The sequence below is a fragment of the Choloepus didactylus genome, chromosome 11 (assembly GCF_015220235.1).
Source record: "Choloepus didactylus isolate mChoDid1 chromosome 11, mChoDid1.pri, whole genome shotgun sequence".
Classification (NCBI taxonomy): domain Eukaryota; kingdom Metazoa; phylum Chordata; class Mammalia; order Pilosa; family Megalonychidae; genus Choloepus; species Choloepus didactylus.
In genome coordinates this window covers 61,885,529-61,903,655 of record NC_051317.1, presented here as the reverse complement: position 1 = coordinate 61,903,655, position 18,127 = coordinate 61,885,529, and the positions used below count along the sequence as shown (strand labels likewise).

At 46.2% G+C, this 18,127-nt stretch overlaps 1 protein-coding gene across 5 annotated transcripts in view; it reads right to left on the bottom strand.

Annotated features, from left to right (window-relative positions):
- Positions 1-2,813, bottom strand: part of DNAJC21 (DnaJ heat shock protein family (Hsp40) member C21) — a 55,270-nt gene extending 52,457 nt beyond the window's left edge. For 2 of the 5 annotated variants that reach the window (XR_005210943.1, XM_037799174.1), the window contains exon 1: positions 2,507-2,813. Coding sequence is in view for 2 of the 5 variants with exons in the window: in XM_037799174.1 (XP_037655102.1) it covers positions 2,507-2,603 (97 nt within the window). In the remaining 3 variants the exon portion in view is untranslated. Of the gene's footprint in view, positions 1-1,958; positions 1,978-2,506 lie in introns of those variants that run through there. The other 3 variants (XR_005210942.1, XM_037799173.1, XM_037799175.1) reach the window with 2 other exon arrangements.
- Positions 2,814-18,127: the final 15,314 nt, after the last annotated feature.

Genomic DNA, 18,127 nt, shown 5'->3' with positions numbered 1-18,127 from the left:
CAGCCTGCCACCACCTTTAGGATCTGACCCCAACTTACCTCACCAGGGGCCTCTCTCTCCCTTTTCTGACTTTGCCATGCATTCTCTTGCCTCCCTCTCACTATATTCCTGACATTCCTATTTTCAGACCTTGACCCAGATGTTACTTCTTCAGAGATGCATTCCTGGACTGTTTTCCCCACCTGTCCCAAAGGACTGGTCTCCCAAGGCAACACTACTGACCCTGTTGGGAATTATACTCAGTTCCTCAAAAAAAGAAATAAAGGTAATTTATTTTCTTTTAATATCATGAAGAACAGGCAGCCTTTGTGTTTGGAATACAAATTATCTTTGAGGCAAAGCCCCTATATCCTAACTCCAGAAACATCTAGCACAATGCCTTGCACATAGAACGAAATAAAACATCTGTGGAATGACAGCATTTAAAAAATAATGAACAATCGGCAAAATTTATCAAAATTATGTATGTCTTGGAAAAATATCTCTTAAACATATTGGTATTTTCAAACCAAAAGCCATTTATGATGCCATGGAATTATAATGGATTCAGAGAAAATATTTACATTCTGCTTCTATCAGCCCAATGTTGTTTCCAAGTAGTTAACTGATACTTTAGTAACATTATCATACTTCCTTTCTTTCTTGCACTGATTTACCAAAAAATGATAATTTTTCCTTGGAGACATCTCTTCGGCCCAGCCTTTCCCTTCCCACGGACACTGAGCCCGGCTGGGGCCCTGACTTCGGTCTCCACCCATCTTCAATCCACTCACGGTTGCCTTCATATTACCTTTCCAACAAATCTTGGTAAAAATCAGCCACTAATCTCTCTTATTGGAAAGACAAATTTGACAGCCCTTAGCCTAATATTCAAGGCCCTCTACAATCTGATCCAAAACTACTCTTCAAAAACATCTTAAATTATGCATGACTAAGGTTACAAGCACTAATCCTCTGCCTCTCCCCTTCCTACCCAGAGAGGCAACAAATTACTAACCTCCTTCTAATTCCTAATGCAATTTCTTGTGGTAATTACTCCTCTATTCTAAAAATATGATTTTTGGATTAATTTTGGACATATTAAATGACTTCCTGCTATGACGAACATTTAACTCCTTTATCTCTTCCCCTCCAATATATTTATAGCATACTTTTTAGTTCCTCTGTTGGTAATCATTATAACGTTCAGTAACGGACTGGTATCTTTATTTCTTGTTCCATCAACTACAGACATTACCTTCTGACTTTGTGTTCCCTACCTTTCCCTTTAGCTCCAGACTTCCAATAAACACTCCGCCTTCAGCCAAACTGTCCCCTGGACTATCTTTTGCCCATCACTGTGTTTTTCCCCATACTACTAAGTCCACTTTTGCAAATTCCATTACTCCAAGATCCAGCTAAAGTTCAAGCCCCTCTGTGAAGGGGAAGCCTCACAGTCTCTCAGTACACAGTAATCAATCCTTCCCCTGAAATCCTGGGGCATTTACTGGGCTCTATTAATCCAACTACCAGTTAAGCATGTTATACTATTTTGTCTGTATTTATATTTAATTTTCCATGTGTGTAAGGCATGTTTTCCCAACAAGACTCTGAGGCCCCCATCTTGGCACTTCAGAATCTACACACGGTACAGTGTAGTGACTTGCATATATTGGAGACTCTATAAACCTGTTTGATTAATGCTAGTATTAAAGCCTCTCACTACAAACCTCAAGGAAGCTGAGATTCAACTAGTGTCTTATTTTCCCAGCCTCAAAGATCAGCCTACTTAATAAAAATCACACAGTCCTGGTCTACAACCAAATAAAACATCCAAAGGAAGCATACTTCTCAGGAAACATACACCCTTCACTAGGGAAGATACCCAATGAAAACTTTTAAATCTGCAGAATCATCTTCAAAGTGAAATAACCGGTCTCCCTAAACAGCCTACTAAAAGAAAAAAGAAAAACGCGTACATACGTAAAAGACGTTTACTAGCTCCTGTGTCTCAATTCCAGTAAGGAGCCCTAAATTACACTTTGGTTGCAGGCGGCAGAGGAAAAACACAGGGAAGCCGGGCTGCAGGTGACTCAAACAAGGAGGGGGAAGTTGGCAAGACTGAGTTAAGAGCTCAGGACTCCTCCCTCGCCGGTGTCTGCGACGGGGTGGGAGGAGCAGGTGAAGTCGCTAGAATGTCGTCTTTCCCTGTAAAGTGGCAATGAGACCAGGGTCGGGGGCTCTGGACAGAGAGGGGACGCGCGGAGCTTCAGGGGGTGAGGGTGGGGGTGGTGGGGGGCTGAGACCACAGAGGGACGAGGAGGATGACCACGTGCAGCGGGGCGCAGGGGCCACCTGGCCGGGAGCCCGACGCGGGCGCAGGCACGGTTTCCAAGGCTAGGAAAGTTACCAGGAGAGTAGGTCGAGGCAGGGTCAGGTTCCCCGAGTTATAGGGAGGAAAAGGGGGAGAACGGTCGCGGAAGGTCGGGGCTTTTCCGAGGGGCAGCGGCGGCTGCGGAGTAGTTACCCGGGTGCCATTTCAGGGCCAGCTTCCGATAGGCCTTCTTGAGCTCCTCCTCGCTGGCGTCGCGCCGCACCCCCAGCGCCTCGTAGTGACACTTCATTGCCCGGCCGGGCGCGGGGCTGGGGCCCGGGCCGGAGCTGAAGCCGGCGCCAGGGGTGGGGTTGGGGCCGTAGCCTGGGCCCGGGCCGAAGCGGCAGCGGTGGCGCTGGCTGTCCTCTCCTCCCGGGGTAGCCCGGCGCCCGCTCCGGGCCAGCCAGCGAGCGCGGCGGCGGCGGCGGCAGCGGCGCGGGACAGCGGAGGCGCGCGGCGGCGGCGGGCGGCGCGGGCTGCGGAAAACGGCCGCGCGGAGGGGGCGGTGCCGGCGGCTCCGCATGGGCGGGGGGCGGGCTCTTGTCCCGGAAAGAGCCGAGCAGGCAGGAGGCGGGACCGGGCCGGGACTGCGGGGGGCGGGGCCCCGGGGGCGGGGCCTTAGCGGGGTGTCATTGTGAGGACTACAGCCGGGCCGCAGGATGATAGTTGCCAACAGGGCAGGCGAGCGTAAGGGTTGAAGGGGAGAGGTTTCTGGAAGACTCCTTGTTGGGGTCTGATTATGTTTTCTCAGGTGAGATCTGTTTTTACAGATGCGGCAACTCAGGCTTAAAACAGTCGAGTGGTTTGTTCACGTCAAGCCTCCCCAGCTGATAAGTGGCAGGATTGTATGGATTGAGCACCAGGCTCGTGGGCTCTTCCTAATTCTCTTCAACTGCCACTTTATAGCGCTAATATTGCTGTTCCTGACCAATATGCTGAGAAACGACAGTAAGGTGATTTAAATTAAACAGCTGGAGAGAAAAGGAAGCATGTGTTCATTTTTAAATCACATCCCAAAGATGGCACTAAATGCCTTACTACCAATATAGTTGAAATTCTGCTATCAGTGATGAGTAAAGACATCACTCTTTAATCTTCTTTCTGGCCTCTAATCCTGCCTTTCCAAGATTAGATTAACATTTGCAGTTAAGGAATAGTATTTAACCAGTAAATTTCAGTTGGTTTGACATATTACACAAGATAAAAGATCTGTACAACTGTTGTAAATAGTATCCTGATGTCATTAAAATGCATTCAGGTACTAGATTGGAGGCGGGGCAAGATGGCAGACTGGTGAGCTGTATGTTTTAGTTACTCCTCCAGGAAAGTAGGTAGAAAGCCAGGAACTGCGTGGACTGGACACCACAGAGCAATCTGACTTTGGGCATACTTCATACAACACTCATGAAAACGTGGAACTGCTGAGATCAGCGAAATCTGTAAGTTTTTGCGGCCAGGGGACCTGCACCCCTCCCTGCCAGGCTCAGTCCCGTGGGAGGAGGGGCTGTCAGCTCCGGGAAGGAGAAGGGAGAACTGCAGTGGCAGCCCTTATCGGAAACTCATTCTGCTGATCCAAACTCCAACCATAGATAGACGGAGACCAGACACCAGAGAATCTGAGAGCAGCCAGCCCAGCAGAGAGGAGACAGGCATAGGAAAAAAACAACACGAAAAACTCCAAAATAAAAGCGGAGGATTTTTGGAGTTCTGGTGAACATAGAAGGGGGAAGGGCAGAGCTCAGGCTGAGCTCAGGCCCTGAGGCGCATATGCAAATCCCGAAGAAAAGCTGATCTCCCTGCCCTGTGGACCTTTCCTTAATGGCCCTGGTTGCTTTGTCTCTTAGCATTTCAATAACCCATTAGATCTCTGAGGAGGGCCTGTTTTTTTTTTTTTTTTTTTAATCCTTTTTTCTTTTTCTAAAACAATTACTCTAAGAAGCCCAATACAGAAAGCTTCAAAGACTTGCAATTTGGGCAGGTCAAGTCAAGAGCAGAACTAGGAGAGCTCTGAGACAAAACGCAATAATCCAGTGGCTGAGAAAATTCACTAAACACCACAACTTCCCAAGAAAAGGGGGGTGTCCGCTCACAGCCATCATCCTGGTGGACAGGAAACACTCCTGCCCATCGCCAGCCCCATAGCCCAGAACTGCCCCAGACAACCCAGTGTGACGGAAGTGCTTCAAATAACACGCACACACCACAAAACTGGGCGTGGACATTAGCCTTCCCTGCAACCTCAGCTGATTGTCCCAGAGTTGGGAAGGTAGAGCAGTGTGAATTAACAAAGCCCCATTCAGCCATCATTTCAGCAGACTGGGAGCCTCCCTACACAGCCCAGCAGCCCAGAACTGCCTTGGGGGGACGGCACTCACCTGTGACATAGCACAGTCATCCCTCAACAGAGGACCCGGGGTGCACGGCCTGGAAGAGGGGCCCACTTGCAAGTCTCAGGAGCCATACACCAATACCAAGGACTTGTGGGTCAGTGGCAGAGACAAACTGTGGCAGGACTGAACTGAAGGATTAGACTATTGCAGCAGCTTTAAAACTCTAGGATCACCAGGGAGATTTGATTGTTAGAGCCACCGCCCCTCCCTGACTGCCCAGAAACACGCCCCACATACAGGGCAGGCAACACCAACTACACACGCAAGCTTGGTACACCAATTGGACCCCACAAGACTCACTCCCTCACTCACCAAAAAGGCTAAGCAGGGGAGAACTGGCTTGTGGAGAACAGGTGGCTCGTGGACGCCACCTGCTGGTCAGTTAGAGAAAGTGTACTCCACGAAGCTGCAGATCTGATAAATTAGAGATAAGGACTTCAATTGGTCTACAAATCCTAAAAGAACCCTATCAAGTTCAGCAAATGCCACGAGGCCAAAAACAACAGAAAATTATAAAGCATATGAAAAAACCAGACAATATGGATAACCCAAGCCCAAGCACCCAAATCAAAAGACCAGAAGAGACACAGCACCTAGAGCAGCTACTCAAAGAACTAAAGATGAACAATGAGACCATAGTACGGGATACAAAGGAAATCAAGAAGACCCTAGAAGAGCATAAAGAAGACATTGCAAGACTAAATAAAAAAATGGATGATCTTATGGAAATTAAAGAAACTGTTGACCAAATTAAAAAGATTCTGGACACTCATAGTACAAGACTAGAGGAAGTTGAACAACGAATCAGTGACCTCGAAGATGACAGAATGGAAAATGAAAGCATAAAAGAAAGAATGGGGAAAAAAATTGAAAAAATCGAAATGGACCTCAGGGATATGATAGATAATATGAAACGTCCAAATATAAGACTCATTGGTGTCCCAGAAGGGGAAGAAAAGGGTAAAGGTCTAGGAAGAGTATTCAAAGAAATTGTTGGGGAAAACTTCCCAAATCTTCTAAACAACATAAATACACAAATCATAAATGCTCAGCGAACCCCAAATAGAATAAATCCAAATAAACCCACTCCAAGACATATATTGATCACACTGTCAAACACAGAAGAGAAGAAGCAAGTTCTGAAAGCAGCAAGAGAAAAGCAATTCACCACATACAAAGGAAACAGCATAAGACTAAGTAGTGACTACTCAGCAGCCACCATGGAGGCGAGAAGGCAGTGGCACGATATATTTAAAATTCTGAGTGAGAAAAATTTCCAGCCAAGAATACTTTATCCAGCAAAGCTCTCCTTCAAATTTGAGGGAGAGCTTAAATTTTTCACAGACAAACAAATGCTGAGAGAATTTGCTAACAAGAGACCTGCCCTACTGGAGATACTCAAGGGCGCCCTACAGACAGAGAAACAAAGAAAGGACAGAGAGACTTGGAGAAAGGTTCAGTACTAAAGAGATTCGGTATGGGTACAATAAAGGATATTAATAGACAGAGGGGAAAAATATGACAAACATAAACCAAAGGATAAGATGGCTGATTCAAGAAATGCCTTCACGGTTATAATGTTGAATGTAAATGGATTAAACTCCCCAATTAAAAGATATAGATTCACAGAATGGATCAAAAAAAATGAACCATCAATATGTTGCATACAAGAGACTCATCTTAGACACAGGGACACAAAGAAACTGAAAGTGAAAGGATGGAAAAAAATATTTCATGCAAGCTACAGCCAAAAGAAAGCAGGTGTAGCAATATTAATCTCAGATAAAATAGACTTCAATTGCAGGGATGTTTTGAGAGACAAAGAAGGCCACTACGTACTAATAAAAGGGGCAATTCAGCAAGAAGAAATAACAATCGTAAATGTCTATGCACCCAATCAAGGTGCCACAAAATACATGAGAGAAACACTGGCAAAACTAAAGGAAGCAATTGATGTTTCCACAATAATTGTGGCAGACTTCAACACATCACTCTCTCCTATAGATAGATCAACCAGACAGAAGACCAATAAGGAAATTGAAAACCTAAACAATCTGAAAAATGAATTAGACTTAACAGACATATACAGGACATTACATCCCAAATCACCAGGATACACATACTTTTCTAGTGCTCATGGAACTTTCTCCAGAATAGATCATATGCTGGGACATAAAACAAGCCTCAATAAATTTAAAAAGATTGAAATTATTCAAAGCACATTCTCTGACCACAATGGAATACAATTAGAAGTCAATAACCATCAGAGACTTAGAAAATTCACAAATACCTGGAGGTTAAACAACACACTCCTAAACAATCAGTGGGTTAAAGAAGAAATAGCAAGAGAAATTACTAAATATATAGAGATGAACGAAAATGAGAACACAACATACCAAAACCTATGGGATGCAGCAAAAGCAGTGCTAAGGGGGAAATTTATAGCACTAAATGCATATATTAAAAAGGAAGAAAGAGCCAAAATCAAAGAACTAATGGATCAACTGAAGAAGCTAGAAAATGAACAGCAAACCAATCCTAAACCAAGTAGAAGAAAAGAAATAACAAGGATTAAAGCAGAAATAAATGACATAGAGAACAAAAAAACAATAAAGAGGATAAATATCACCAAAAGTTGGTTCTTTGAGAAGATCAACAAGATTGACAAGCCCCTAGCTAGACTGACAAAATCAAAAACAGAGAAGACCCATATAAACAAAATAATGAATGAAAAAGGTGACATAACTGCAGATCCTGAAGAAATTAAAAAAATTATAAAAGGATACTATGAACAACTGTATGGCAACAAACTGGATAATGTAGAGGAAATGGACAATTTCCTGGAAACATATGAACAACCTAGACTGACCAGAGAAGAAATAGAAGACCTCAACCAACCCATCACAAGCAAAGAGATCCAATCAGTCATCAAAAATCTTCCCACAAATAAATGCCCAGGGCCAGATGGCTTCACAGGGGAATTCTACCAAACTTTCCAGAAAGAACTGACACCAATCTTATTCAAACTCTTTCAAAACATTGAAGAAAAGGGAACACTACCTAACTCATTTTATGAAGCTAACATCAATCTAATACCAAAACCAGGCAAAGATGCTACAAAAAAGGAAAACTACCGGCCAATCTCCCTAATGAATATAGATGCAAAAATCCTCAACAAAATACTTGCAAATCGAATCCAAAGACACATTAAAAAAATCATACACTATGACCAAGTGGGGTTTATTCCAGGCATGCAAGGATGGTTCAACATAAGAAAATCAATCAATGTATTACAACACATTAACAAGTCAAAAGGGAAAAATCAATTGATCATCTCAATAGATGCTGAAAAAGCATTTGACAAAATCCAACATCCCTTTTTGATAAAAACACTTCAAAAGGTAGGAATTGAAGGAAACTTCCTCAACATGATAAAGAGCATATATGAAAAACCCACAGCCAGCATAGTACTCAATAGTGAGAGACTGAAAGCCTTCCCTCTAAGATCAGGAACAAGACAAGGATGCCCGCTGTCACCACTGTTATTCAACATTGTGCTGGAAGTGCTAGCCAGAGCAATCCGGCAAGACAAAGAAATAAAAGGCATCCAAATTGGAAAAGAAGAAGTAAAACTGTCATTGTTTGCAGATGATATGATCTTATATCTAGAAAACCCTGAGAAATCGATGATACAGCTACTAGAGCTAATAAACAAATTTAGCAAAGTAGCGGGATACAAGGTTAATGCACATAAGTCAGTAACGTTTCTGTATGCTAGAAATGAACAAACTGAAGAGACACTCAAGAAAAAGATACCATTTTCAATAGCAACTAAAAAAATCAAGTACCTAGGAATAAACTTAACCAAAGATGTAAAAGACCTATACAAAGAAAACTACATAACTCTACTAAAAGAAATAGAAGGGGACCTTAAAAGATGGAAAAATATTCCATGTTCATGGATAGGAAGACTAAATGTCATTAAGATGTCAATTCTACCCAAACTCATCTACAGATTCAATGCAATCCCAATCAAAATTCCAACAACCTACTTTGCAGACTTGGAAAAGCTAGTTATCAAATTTATTTGGAAAGGGAAGATGCCTCAAATTGCTAAAGACACTCTAAAAAAGAAAAACGAAGTGGGAGCACTTACACTCCCTGATTTTGAAGCTTATTATAAAGCCACAGTTGCCAAAACAGCATGGTACTGGCACAAAGATAGACATATAGATCAATGGAATTGAATTGAGAATTCAGAGATAGACCCTCAGATCTATGGCCGACTGATCTTTGATAAGGCCCCCAAAGTCACTGAACTGAGTCATAATGGTCTTTTCAACAAATGGGGCTGGGAGAGTTGGATATCCATATCCAAAAGAATGAAAGAGGACCCCTACCTCACCCCCTACACAAAAATTAACTCAAAATGGACCAAAGATCTCAATATAAAAGAAAGTACCATAAAACTCCTAGAAGATAATGTAGGAAAACATCTTCAAGACCTTGTATTAGGCGGCCACTTCCTAGACTTTACACCCAAGGCACAAGCAACAAAAGAGAAAATAGATAAATGGGAACTCCTCAAGCTTAGAAGTTTCTGCACCTCAAAGGAATTTCTCAAAAAGGTAAAGAGGCAGCCAACTCAATGGGGGAAAAAATTTTTGGAAACCATTTATCTGACAAAAGACTGATATCTTGCATATATAAAGCAATCCTACAACTCAATGACAATAGTACAGACAGCCCAATTATAAAATGGGCAAAAGATATGAAAAGACAGTTCTCTGAAGAGGAAATACAAATGGCCAAGAAACACATGAAAAAATGTTCAGCTTCACTAGCTATTAGAGAGATGCAAATTAAGACCACAATGAGATACCATCTAACACCGATTAGAATGGCTGCCATTAAACAAACAGGAAACTACAAATGCTGGAGGGGATGTGGAGAAATTGGAACTCTTATTCATTGTTGGTGGGACTGTATAATGGTTCAGCCACTCTGGAAGTCAGTCTGGCAGTTCCTTAGAAAACTAGATATAGAGCTACCATTCGATCCAGCGATTGCACTTCTCGGTATATACCCGGAAGATCGGAAAGCAGTGACACGAACAGATACCTGCACGCCAATGTTCATAGCAGCATTATTCACAATTGCCAAGAGATGGAAACAACCCAAATGTCCTTCAACAGATGAGTGGATAAATAAAATGTGGTATATACACACGATGGAATACTACACGGCAGTAAGAAGGAACGATCTCGTGAAACATATGACAACATGGATGAACCTTGAAGACATAATGCTGAGCGAAATAAGCCAGGCACAAAAAGAGAAATATTATATGCTACCACTAATGTGAACTTTGAAAAATGTAAAACAAATGGTTTATAATGTACTATGTAGGGGAACTAGCAATAGAGAGCAATTAAGGAAGGGGGAACAATAATCCAGGAAGAACAGATAAGCTATTTAACGTTCTGGGGATGTCCGGCGCCGCCCCGCTCGACCCCTGTTCCCCGGCCGGCGAGGGGAGAAACAAGGGATGAGAGAGAGAGAGAGATGCAGACCACGCAAACTGACCTGGCTGGAAGTCACGACTCGAGCCACACGGCGGTTGCGAGAGCAAGTCTTTTACTGAAGCTAGATAAGCATTCTCTGTTACAGGTTTCCACGCGGGGCAGAGTGCCTCGCGGGAGAGCAGCCTCGATGTGGCCGTCAGGTACGGCTCCTAGTGGGCTGTCTCCCCGAGGTTCGCTTGGGCAAACTCTTAAGTACTCTACTCATAACCAATGATCTAGCGCCGCGCATATGCACTCAATTGGCAGATAGGAATAGTGAGTGTGCACGTCATAAGCGGAAGCAGGATATGGGCGCCATCTTGGCTCATTCGATGGGCGGGGGGACTTTGGAGCAGGTTTACAGCGCATGCGCTATGCCCGTCCCGGGAGACGGCTCTCCACATCTCCCCCTTTATTATTTATATCGACCCAGTGTCCCCAGTGATGAGTGTGCTCCCGTGAACCCAGATGGCTCATAATTTGTTCCGGTGCTTTGGGGAGTCTGGACTAGGTCTCAGCCATTTAGCGGCGGAGCCTCTAGCACCGACCAGAATGCTCACCTCATATGGAGACAGGAGAGTCCGTGAGCTGGAAACAACATGACTCTCCCTGCAGTACTTTGCCTTGCAACTGGGGGACAAAGGCGGGGGCAGGGATAGCATTAACCAGAGTCGGAGGCGTCACTAGGCGTCCCTATGCATTGGCTAGAGTCAAGTCTGGCCACAACTATGACTCTGCCTTAGGGACCTACCTGAGACAAAAATTATGACTGCTGGCGTCGCCCGTTATACCCGGGACACAGCTGCGCGCTTAGCTACAAACCTCGCTCCCGAGTGCCCCGCCCGAGGCGGCCAGGATGGGGTATGGCCATCAGAATGGTCGCTGTTGGGGGTATCAAAGGTGGAGGACATAGCCATCATAGTGGTAACACGGTACTGCCGCGCTTGAAACAGGCGTTCTAGCAAAGATTTAACAATGACTAATCCCACCAATGGTCCCACCATCAAGAGAATCCAATTAGTCAAATTGGGCCAAGAGAACCAAGAGGTGACTTGGTCCCACAGATTTTTTACAGTCTCGCCCAGTGTGGAAAGGTCGAAACTAACAGGCTTCAATTTCCTAATGTTCTCAAGTCCCTGAAGGTCGGATTTCACTTGGTCGGAGAGATTGGTGAAGTTGGGGAGATAAGTGTCCTTGAGCCACTCGGCGACATCTTGCTGCTCCTCTGTCAAGTTCACCCTAACCGGGGTGACACAAAGCCTCCCGAATAACCATCGGGTATCACACGTCTGCTGGAGAACTCTCCAGAGTCCATCTATTTCTAGTCCAAGTTCATCTATCTCCGCTAGGAGTTTCTGAATGGCCTGGAAATTTAAGTTCAGCATCTGATTGTGGCGGCGTAGCACGTCTCGGGTAAGGTATGCCTCTTGGACGCCTAGACTTAGAGAAGGGGATATTGTTAAGTGAAACAACTTGAGAAACAGGGCCAACCCAGTCGGTTGCCTTGACGGGGAGCCAGACATAACTTGGGCGATACACTAGGATAGCGGGGCGGCGAGGCATCCGGGTCTTTGGAACGGTTGCAGACTGTAGGAGCAAACCCCGGAAGGAAAAGGCACCTTTGAGTCTCATTTTTACTCAAGATCCCTTCACAAGACTGGCGGCTCTTCCCTGTAACGTTAAGAAATTCAAGCAAGACTCCCTTACTTAACTCGCCATTACCAGTTTCACAAGTAGCATTCGCCGCAACTGTGGTGTTGACAACCTTGACAGAGAGGTTAGCAAAAGAGAGGATCAGTGTGTCATTGGTGAGGGGGAAGGACTCGTTGAAGCTTGTGGAGGAAATATTTCTGTCAGAAGGCAGGTGGTGGAGACCTAGAGACAGGGTACGAGTGAAAAACACAGGAGAGGCGGGAGACCCAGCAGAGAATGGGGCCAGGGTCGGGGGATGATGCCACAGGCCCCAAAGACCACTCTCCTGCGCTACCACAGTTCCACTAAAAAAAGAAAAAGGCAGATTAGAAGGATTGCTATAGGAGAGCAAAGAACAGAGTTACCGATCCTCTTTTTGGGCAACCGCGGGGTGGTCAGTCCTACTATTATCGTCTTGTCGGTCGTCGCCATCATCAGCAGGGTCGGAGGCTTGGTCTAATGGTTCAGGTTGTATATTCGTTGGCGTTTCTGACAGCTGTTCCTTGGCTTCTTCAGGTGATGTCACGGTTCTCACCAGTCTTTCCGGAACCCACACTGGTTGACGTCCTGGTTCCTGGGGAAAAAACACAAACAGAGCCTCTGGCCCAGCTGAGCACCGGGTCAGGGCCTTTCCACTGTGACGTGGAGGGAGCGATATGGCCCTTTTCTAGTTGTTCTGATACTAGGGCGTGCAACGCTGCAAGTTTTTCCTGTGGCAAGGGCCACTGAGGCACCCACACCGGAGCCTCGGTTTTCCATTTTAGTTTTATAGGTGTGGGTGGGAATCTCTCCTCAGTGGCCCCTATGAAAAACCCAAGCCTCGTCTGTCAGACTTGGGGGCAGCTTGTATAGGCTCCGCACGTCCGTGCAGTGAAGCTCCTAAACCCTTGCCGGGGGTATACCCCATTTCTTTTAGCAGTCGCTTAGAGGTTGGGGAGTAGCCGCTAATTAAAGTAACGTCCATTTGGGTCAGAATGTCTCTTCCCCACAAAGACACAGGCAGGGCTAATACATAAGGCTGGAAACTGCCTTGGTGTCCTTCTTCATCGGCCCAATGAAGGGCAGCTGCACTGAGCATGGGCGCTGAAATTTGGCCTATTCCTCTAATGGGCTCTTCCGCCCTGCTCGTTGGCCAGGTGGGGGGCCATTCTTGTTGTCTTATGATAGACCGATCGGCCCCTGTATCGAGCAGGCCCAAGAAAGATCTGCCTTGCACCTTAATGGTTAGCATAGGTCGAGACTCCAGGGACATATGGAGTCCCTCAAAAATCGCTCCACTGGATCCGAACCCTTTTTCCCCTCTCTGTCTGATTCTGCTTGGAAAGACTGCATGTAAGCTGGGTAAGAGCAGGAGCTGCGCCAGCTTATCACCTTCTGCAATGACTAAGGTGCCCCGCTGAGATTGAACCATAACTTGGGCACGGCCTGTGAAATCTGAATCTACAAGTCCTGGTATAACTGTTAATCCTCTCAGGGCCGTGGATGCTCTCCCCAATATGAGCCCTACAGTACCAGCCGGTAAGGGCCCCTTGAAGGAGGTCCCTACTAACTGGACACCCATGGAGGGGGTTAGTACGAGTCTGGAGGTGGCACAGAGGTCCAGTCCTGCTGAGCCGGGGGACGCACGAATTTGATCGGATCCTGTGTTGTCGAATGGCATGCAAGGGGGTCCGTCGAAAGGGCGGACCCCCTCTTCCCGTTTTTTGGAATCTGCTCGGGGCGGCCAGAGAGGCGTCTGCCCTGCGCATCGAAAACCGATTTACAATCTTCTGCGCGGTGGGGGCCTTTGTGGCAACGGCCACACGGCCTGGTTACTGCACCTGGTTCGCCAAACCGTTGAGTGGCAGAGGGCTGACGTCTATTGGGACAATCTCTCTTAAAGTGCCCTGATTGGCCACAGCCATAGCACCCGTTAGACTTTGCCCCTAAGGTTCTCGGGCCTTTTGTAGCCACCTGTAGGGAGCTAGCTAGCATGGCAGCTAGACCTGCATTAGTTAAAGGGCTGCCAGTATCTCTACAGAGCCTGACCCACTCTGTCAAATTTTTTGCTCTGTTTTGTGCCAGGATAACTTTGCACTCCTTGTTGCACTGCTCAAAAATCATTTGCTTAACCACAGTCTCTGCTACTCCTGGATCTGAGAAGATTCTCTCAGCTGCGGTTTGCATCCTGGCTACAAAATCCGCAAATGGTTCTGTGGGGCCTTGGTGTATATTGCTGAGTGAGGCCTGAGCCTCTCCCTTACCTGTTAGCTTTTTCCAGGCACCCACAAAACAGCGGAAGATCTGGGCGTAGACCTCTTGTGGGAAACCCGTTTGGTTCTGGGCATGGGCGCCTCTCCCCAACAGCATGTCAGCATTCCACCCGCCACGTCTCCCTGCCGCATTCCTTGCGGCCTGCTCTTCAGCTAACTCCTCAAACCATGCTTTCCAATCTATGAATCGGCCTGACGGCAAGCAAGCACGGGCTAGCTGAAAAATATCTGCGGGTGTATGATTTAGAGCAGAGAGGTTCTCGATCATGTTCAAGGTATAAGGGGCATTGGGGCCATACTGATGGACGGCCTGCCTCAATTCCCTCAATAGTTTGTAATCATATGATTCGTGCTGATTGCCACCTTGGGGATTGATAATAACCGGGTACATTTCTGAGACTGGCTGCGGCTCAAGTGGCTGGTAGCCACCCAGCATGCCAAAAGGTCTAAATGTTGTGAAAGGGTTCCATCTCCAGAAATGTCTCCCACCACTACCTAATGGCAAAGGGTCCTGAGGGCCTGTGTACTCGGGCGGGGGGTACGGCAAAGGTTGCCCCTCCCCTGACCGGCCCATCGGGGTTTCCGGGTCTGGCAGCAAAGGATAATTACATTTACTGGGCATGGCCACTAGAGGGAGCTCTCGGCGAGGTCCTTTGGTGGGACCGCCCAAGGCGTCAGTTGGGAGCTGGGGTGTCCCTGGGGGTGCAGCGGTAGACATTGGCGGGGCGGAAGGCCGCACGGGTGTGGCGGGAGGCTCCTCCCACTCAATTAGCGGGGATGCTTCCGCCTCCTCGCCAGTATCGCTATCTGACTCTGAGTCAGAGTCACTGGACTCCGGCGGTTTGCCCTTATAGGAGCCGTCCGCTGACGAAACTGACTGGGTTTCTTGGAGCGCGCACCGTGCTTCTTGCAAGGCAGAGGACGGGCTTAGGCCGGCAGCCGATTCTAGTTCAAGGACCGCACGGACGGTCTCCCATATGGGTACTAGAATCGGGTCCATACACACGCCCGTCTGGCGCGCTCGGTCTATGTCGCGACCGAGCTTCATCCAAGAGGGTAGGCTAAGGCTGCCGGTGCAGGCAAACCAAGGGGCAAAAGTATCAACATCATCAAGAAAACGCTGAAGGGAGCTTTTCCTGACCGAGATACCCCGTTGTTTCAAAAGGTTCTTTAAGGGAGCTAAGAGAGGTGAACTTCCGGACTGCCCCATGATTGCAGTCGGCACTATACTTCAGTCACTCGGAGAGCTCTTCCGAGTCCCCCGGGGTCACCTGAAAACCCACGGGCCCTAACTATCATGTAATAAGACGCACTCACCTTCTCGCGTTGATCAGGCGCGGGAAGTCCGCCGTAAGCTCGATGCGCAGCGCTGCTCTCCTCACAGAGGGACCGTCGAGAGCGAGGCAGGAGGAGGAGCGTTCCCCGTACGGGCCACCACTTGTCCGGCGCCGCCCCGCTCGACCCCTGCTCCCCGGCCGGCGAGGGGAGAAACAAGGGATGAGAGAGAGAGAGAGATGCAGACCACGCAAACTGACCTGGCTGGAAGTCACGACTCGAGCCACACGGCGGTTGCGAGAGCAAGTCTTTTACTGAAGCTAGATAAGCATTCTCTGTTACAGGTTTCCACGCGGGGCAGAGTGCCTCGCGGGAGAGCAGCCTCGATGTGGCCGTCAGGTACGGCTCCTAGTGGGCTGTCTCCCCGAGGTTCGCTTGGGCAAACTCTTAAGTACTCTACTCATAACCAATGATCTAGCGCCGCGCATATGCACTCAATTGGCAGATAGGAATAGTGAGTGTGCACGTCATAAGCGGAAGCAGGATATGGGCGCCATCTTGGCTCATTCGATGGGCGGGGGGACTTTGGAGCAGGTTTACAGCGCATGCGCTATGCCCGTCCCGGGAGACGGCTCTCCACATGGGGATGCCCAGGAATGACTGTGGTCTGTTGATTTCTGATGGATGTAATAGGAACAAGTTCACAGAAATGTTGCTATATTATGTAACTTTCTTGGGGTAAAGTAGGAACATGTTGGAAGTTAAGCAGTTATCTTAGGTTAGTTGTCTTTTTCTTACTCCCTTGTTATGGTCTCCTTGAAATGTTCTTTTATTGTATGTTTGTTTTCTTTTTAACTTTTTTTTCATACAGTTGATTTAAAAAAGAAGGGAAATTTAAAAAAAAAAAAAAAAGAAAAGAAAAACAAGGAAAAAAAAAAAAAGATGTAGTGTCCCCTTGAGGAGCCTGTGGAGAATGCCGGGGTATTCGCCTACCCCACCTCCATGGTTGCTAACATGACCACAGACATAGGGGACTGGTGGTTTGATGGGTTGATCCCTCTACCACAGGTTTTACCCTTGGGAAGACGGTTGCTGCAAAGGAGAGGCTAGGCCTCCCTATGGTTGTGCCTAAGAGCCTCTTCCCGAATGCCTCTTTGTTGCTCAGATGTGGCCCTGTCTCTCTAGCTAAGCCAACTTGAAAGGTGAAATCACTGCCCTACCCCCTACGTGGGATCAGACACCCAGGGGAGTGAATCTCCCTGGCAACGTGGAATATGACTCTGGAGAGGAATGTAGACCTGGCATCGTGGGACGGAGAACATCTTCTTGACCAAAAGGGGAATGTGAAAGGAAATGAAATAAGCTTCAGTGGCAGAGAGATTCCAAAAGGAACCGAGAGGTCACTCTGGTGGGCACTCTTATGCACACTTTAAACAACCCTTTTTAGGTTCTAAAGAATTGGGGTAGCTGGTGGTGGATACCTGAAACTATCAAACTACAACCCAGAACCCATGAATCTCAAATACAGTTGTATAAAAATGTAGCTTATGAGGGATGACAATGGCATTGGGAAAGCCATAAGGACCACACTCCACTTTGTCTAGTTTATGGATGGATGAGTAGAAAAATAGGGGAAGGAAACAAACAGACAAAGGTACCCAGTGTTCTTTTTTACTTCAATTGCTCTTTTTCACTCTAATTATTATTCTTGTTATTTTTGTGTGTGTGCTAATGAAGGTGTCAGGGATTGATTTGGGTGATGAATGTACCACTATGTAATGGTACTGTAAACAATCGAAAGTACGATTTGTTTTGTATGACTGCGTGGTATGTGAATATCTCTCAATAAAATGAAGATTAAAAAAAAAAAAGTAAATGAACAGTGGAGAGAGGAGAGGAATGAGATGTTTTGGATGTTCTTTTTTATTTTAATTTTAATTTTATTTTTTGGAGTAATGAATGTGTTCACTTTGTGGTGATGAAAGCACAACTATATGACAATACTGTGAGCAACTGATTGTACACTTTGAATGATTGTATGTTATGTGATTATATCTCAATAAAATTACATTTAAAAAAAATAAAAAAAATAAATAAAATGCATTCAGGTGCCAATATATTTCATTATAACGTGGAGAGAATGTTTACATACATCAGTTGTTGGGGGTGGGTTATATTTATAAACCATACAGGGTTCCAAGGGTTAGCTGTGATGGCTGCTAACAAACATCTATTGTACAGGGTTGGGGTACCAAAGTAGCTTAGGAATATTGTCCCTTCTGTTCCTAAAATCCAGCCCTGCACAATCAAAACAAAGCAACTCTAAGCCTTGTCAGATTTTTCAACACACCACTGTCCAAACAACTTGCTACTCAAAATTCATATACTTGCCTCTTTTCCAAGGAAGAAGATTCTATAATGGACTTGTTAGTTGGCAACTTGCTAATAGATAGGGATTAATAAGAAACATGAACATGGGGGAAATGGGATCTTTCCCCACCCAGAAAAGGAATTGGGAGAGCAGAAAAAGTGACAAAAATTCAAAGAGAACTACATGGAATATAAATTTCAGTCTAAAGAACTTTATTAAACAGGATTGAC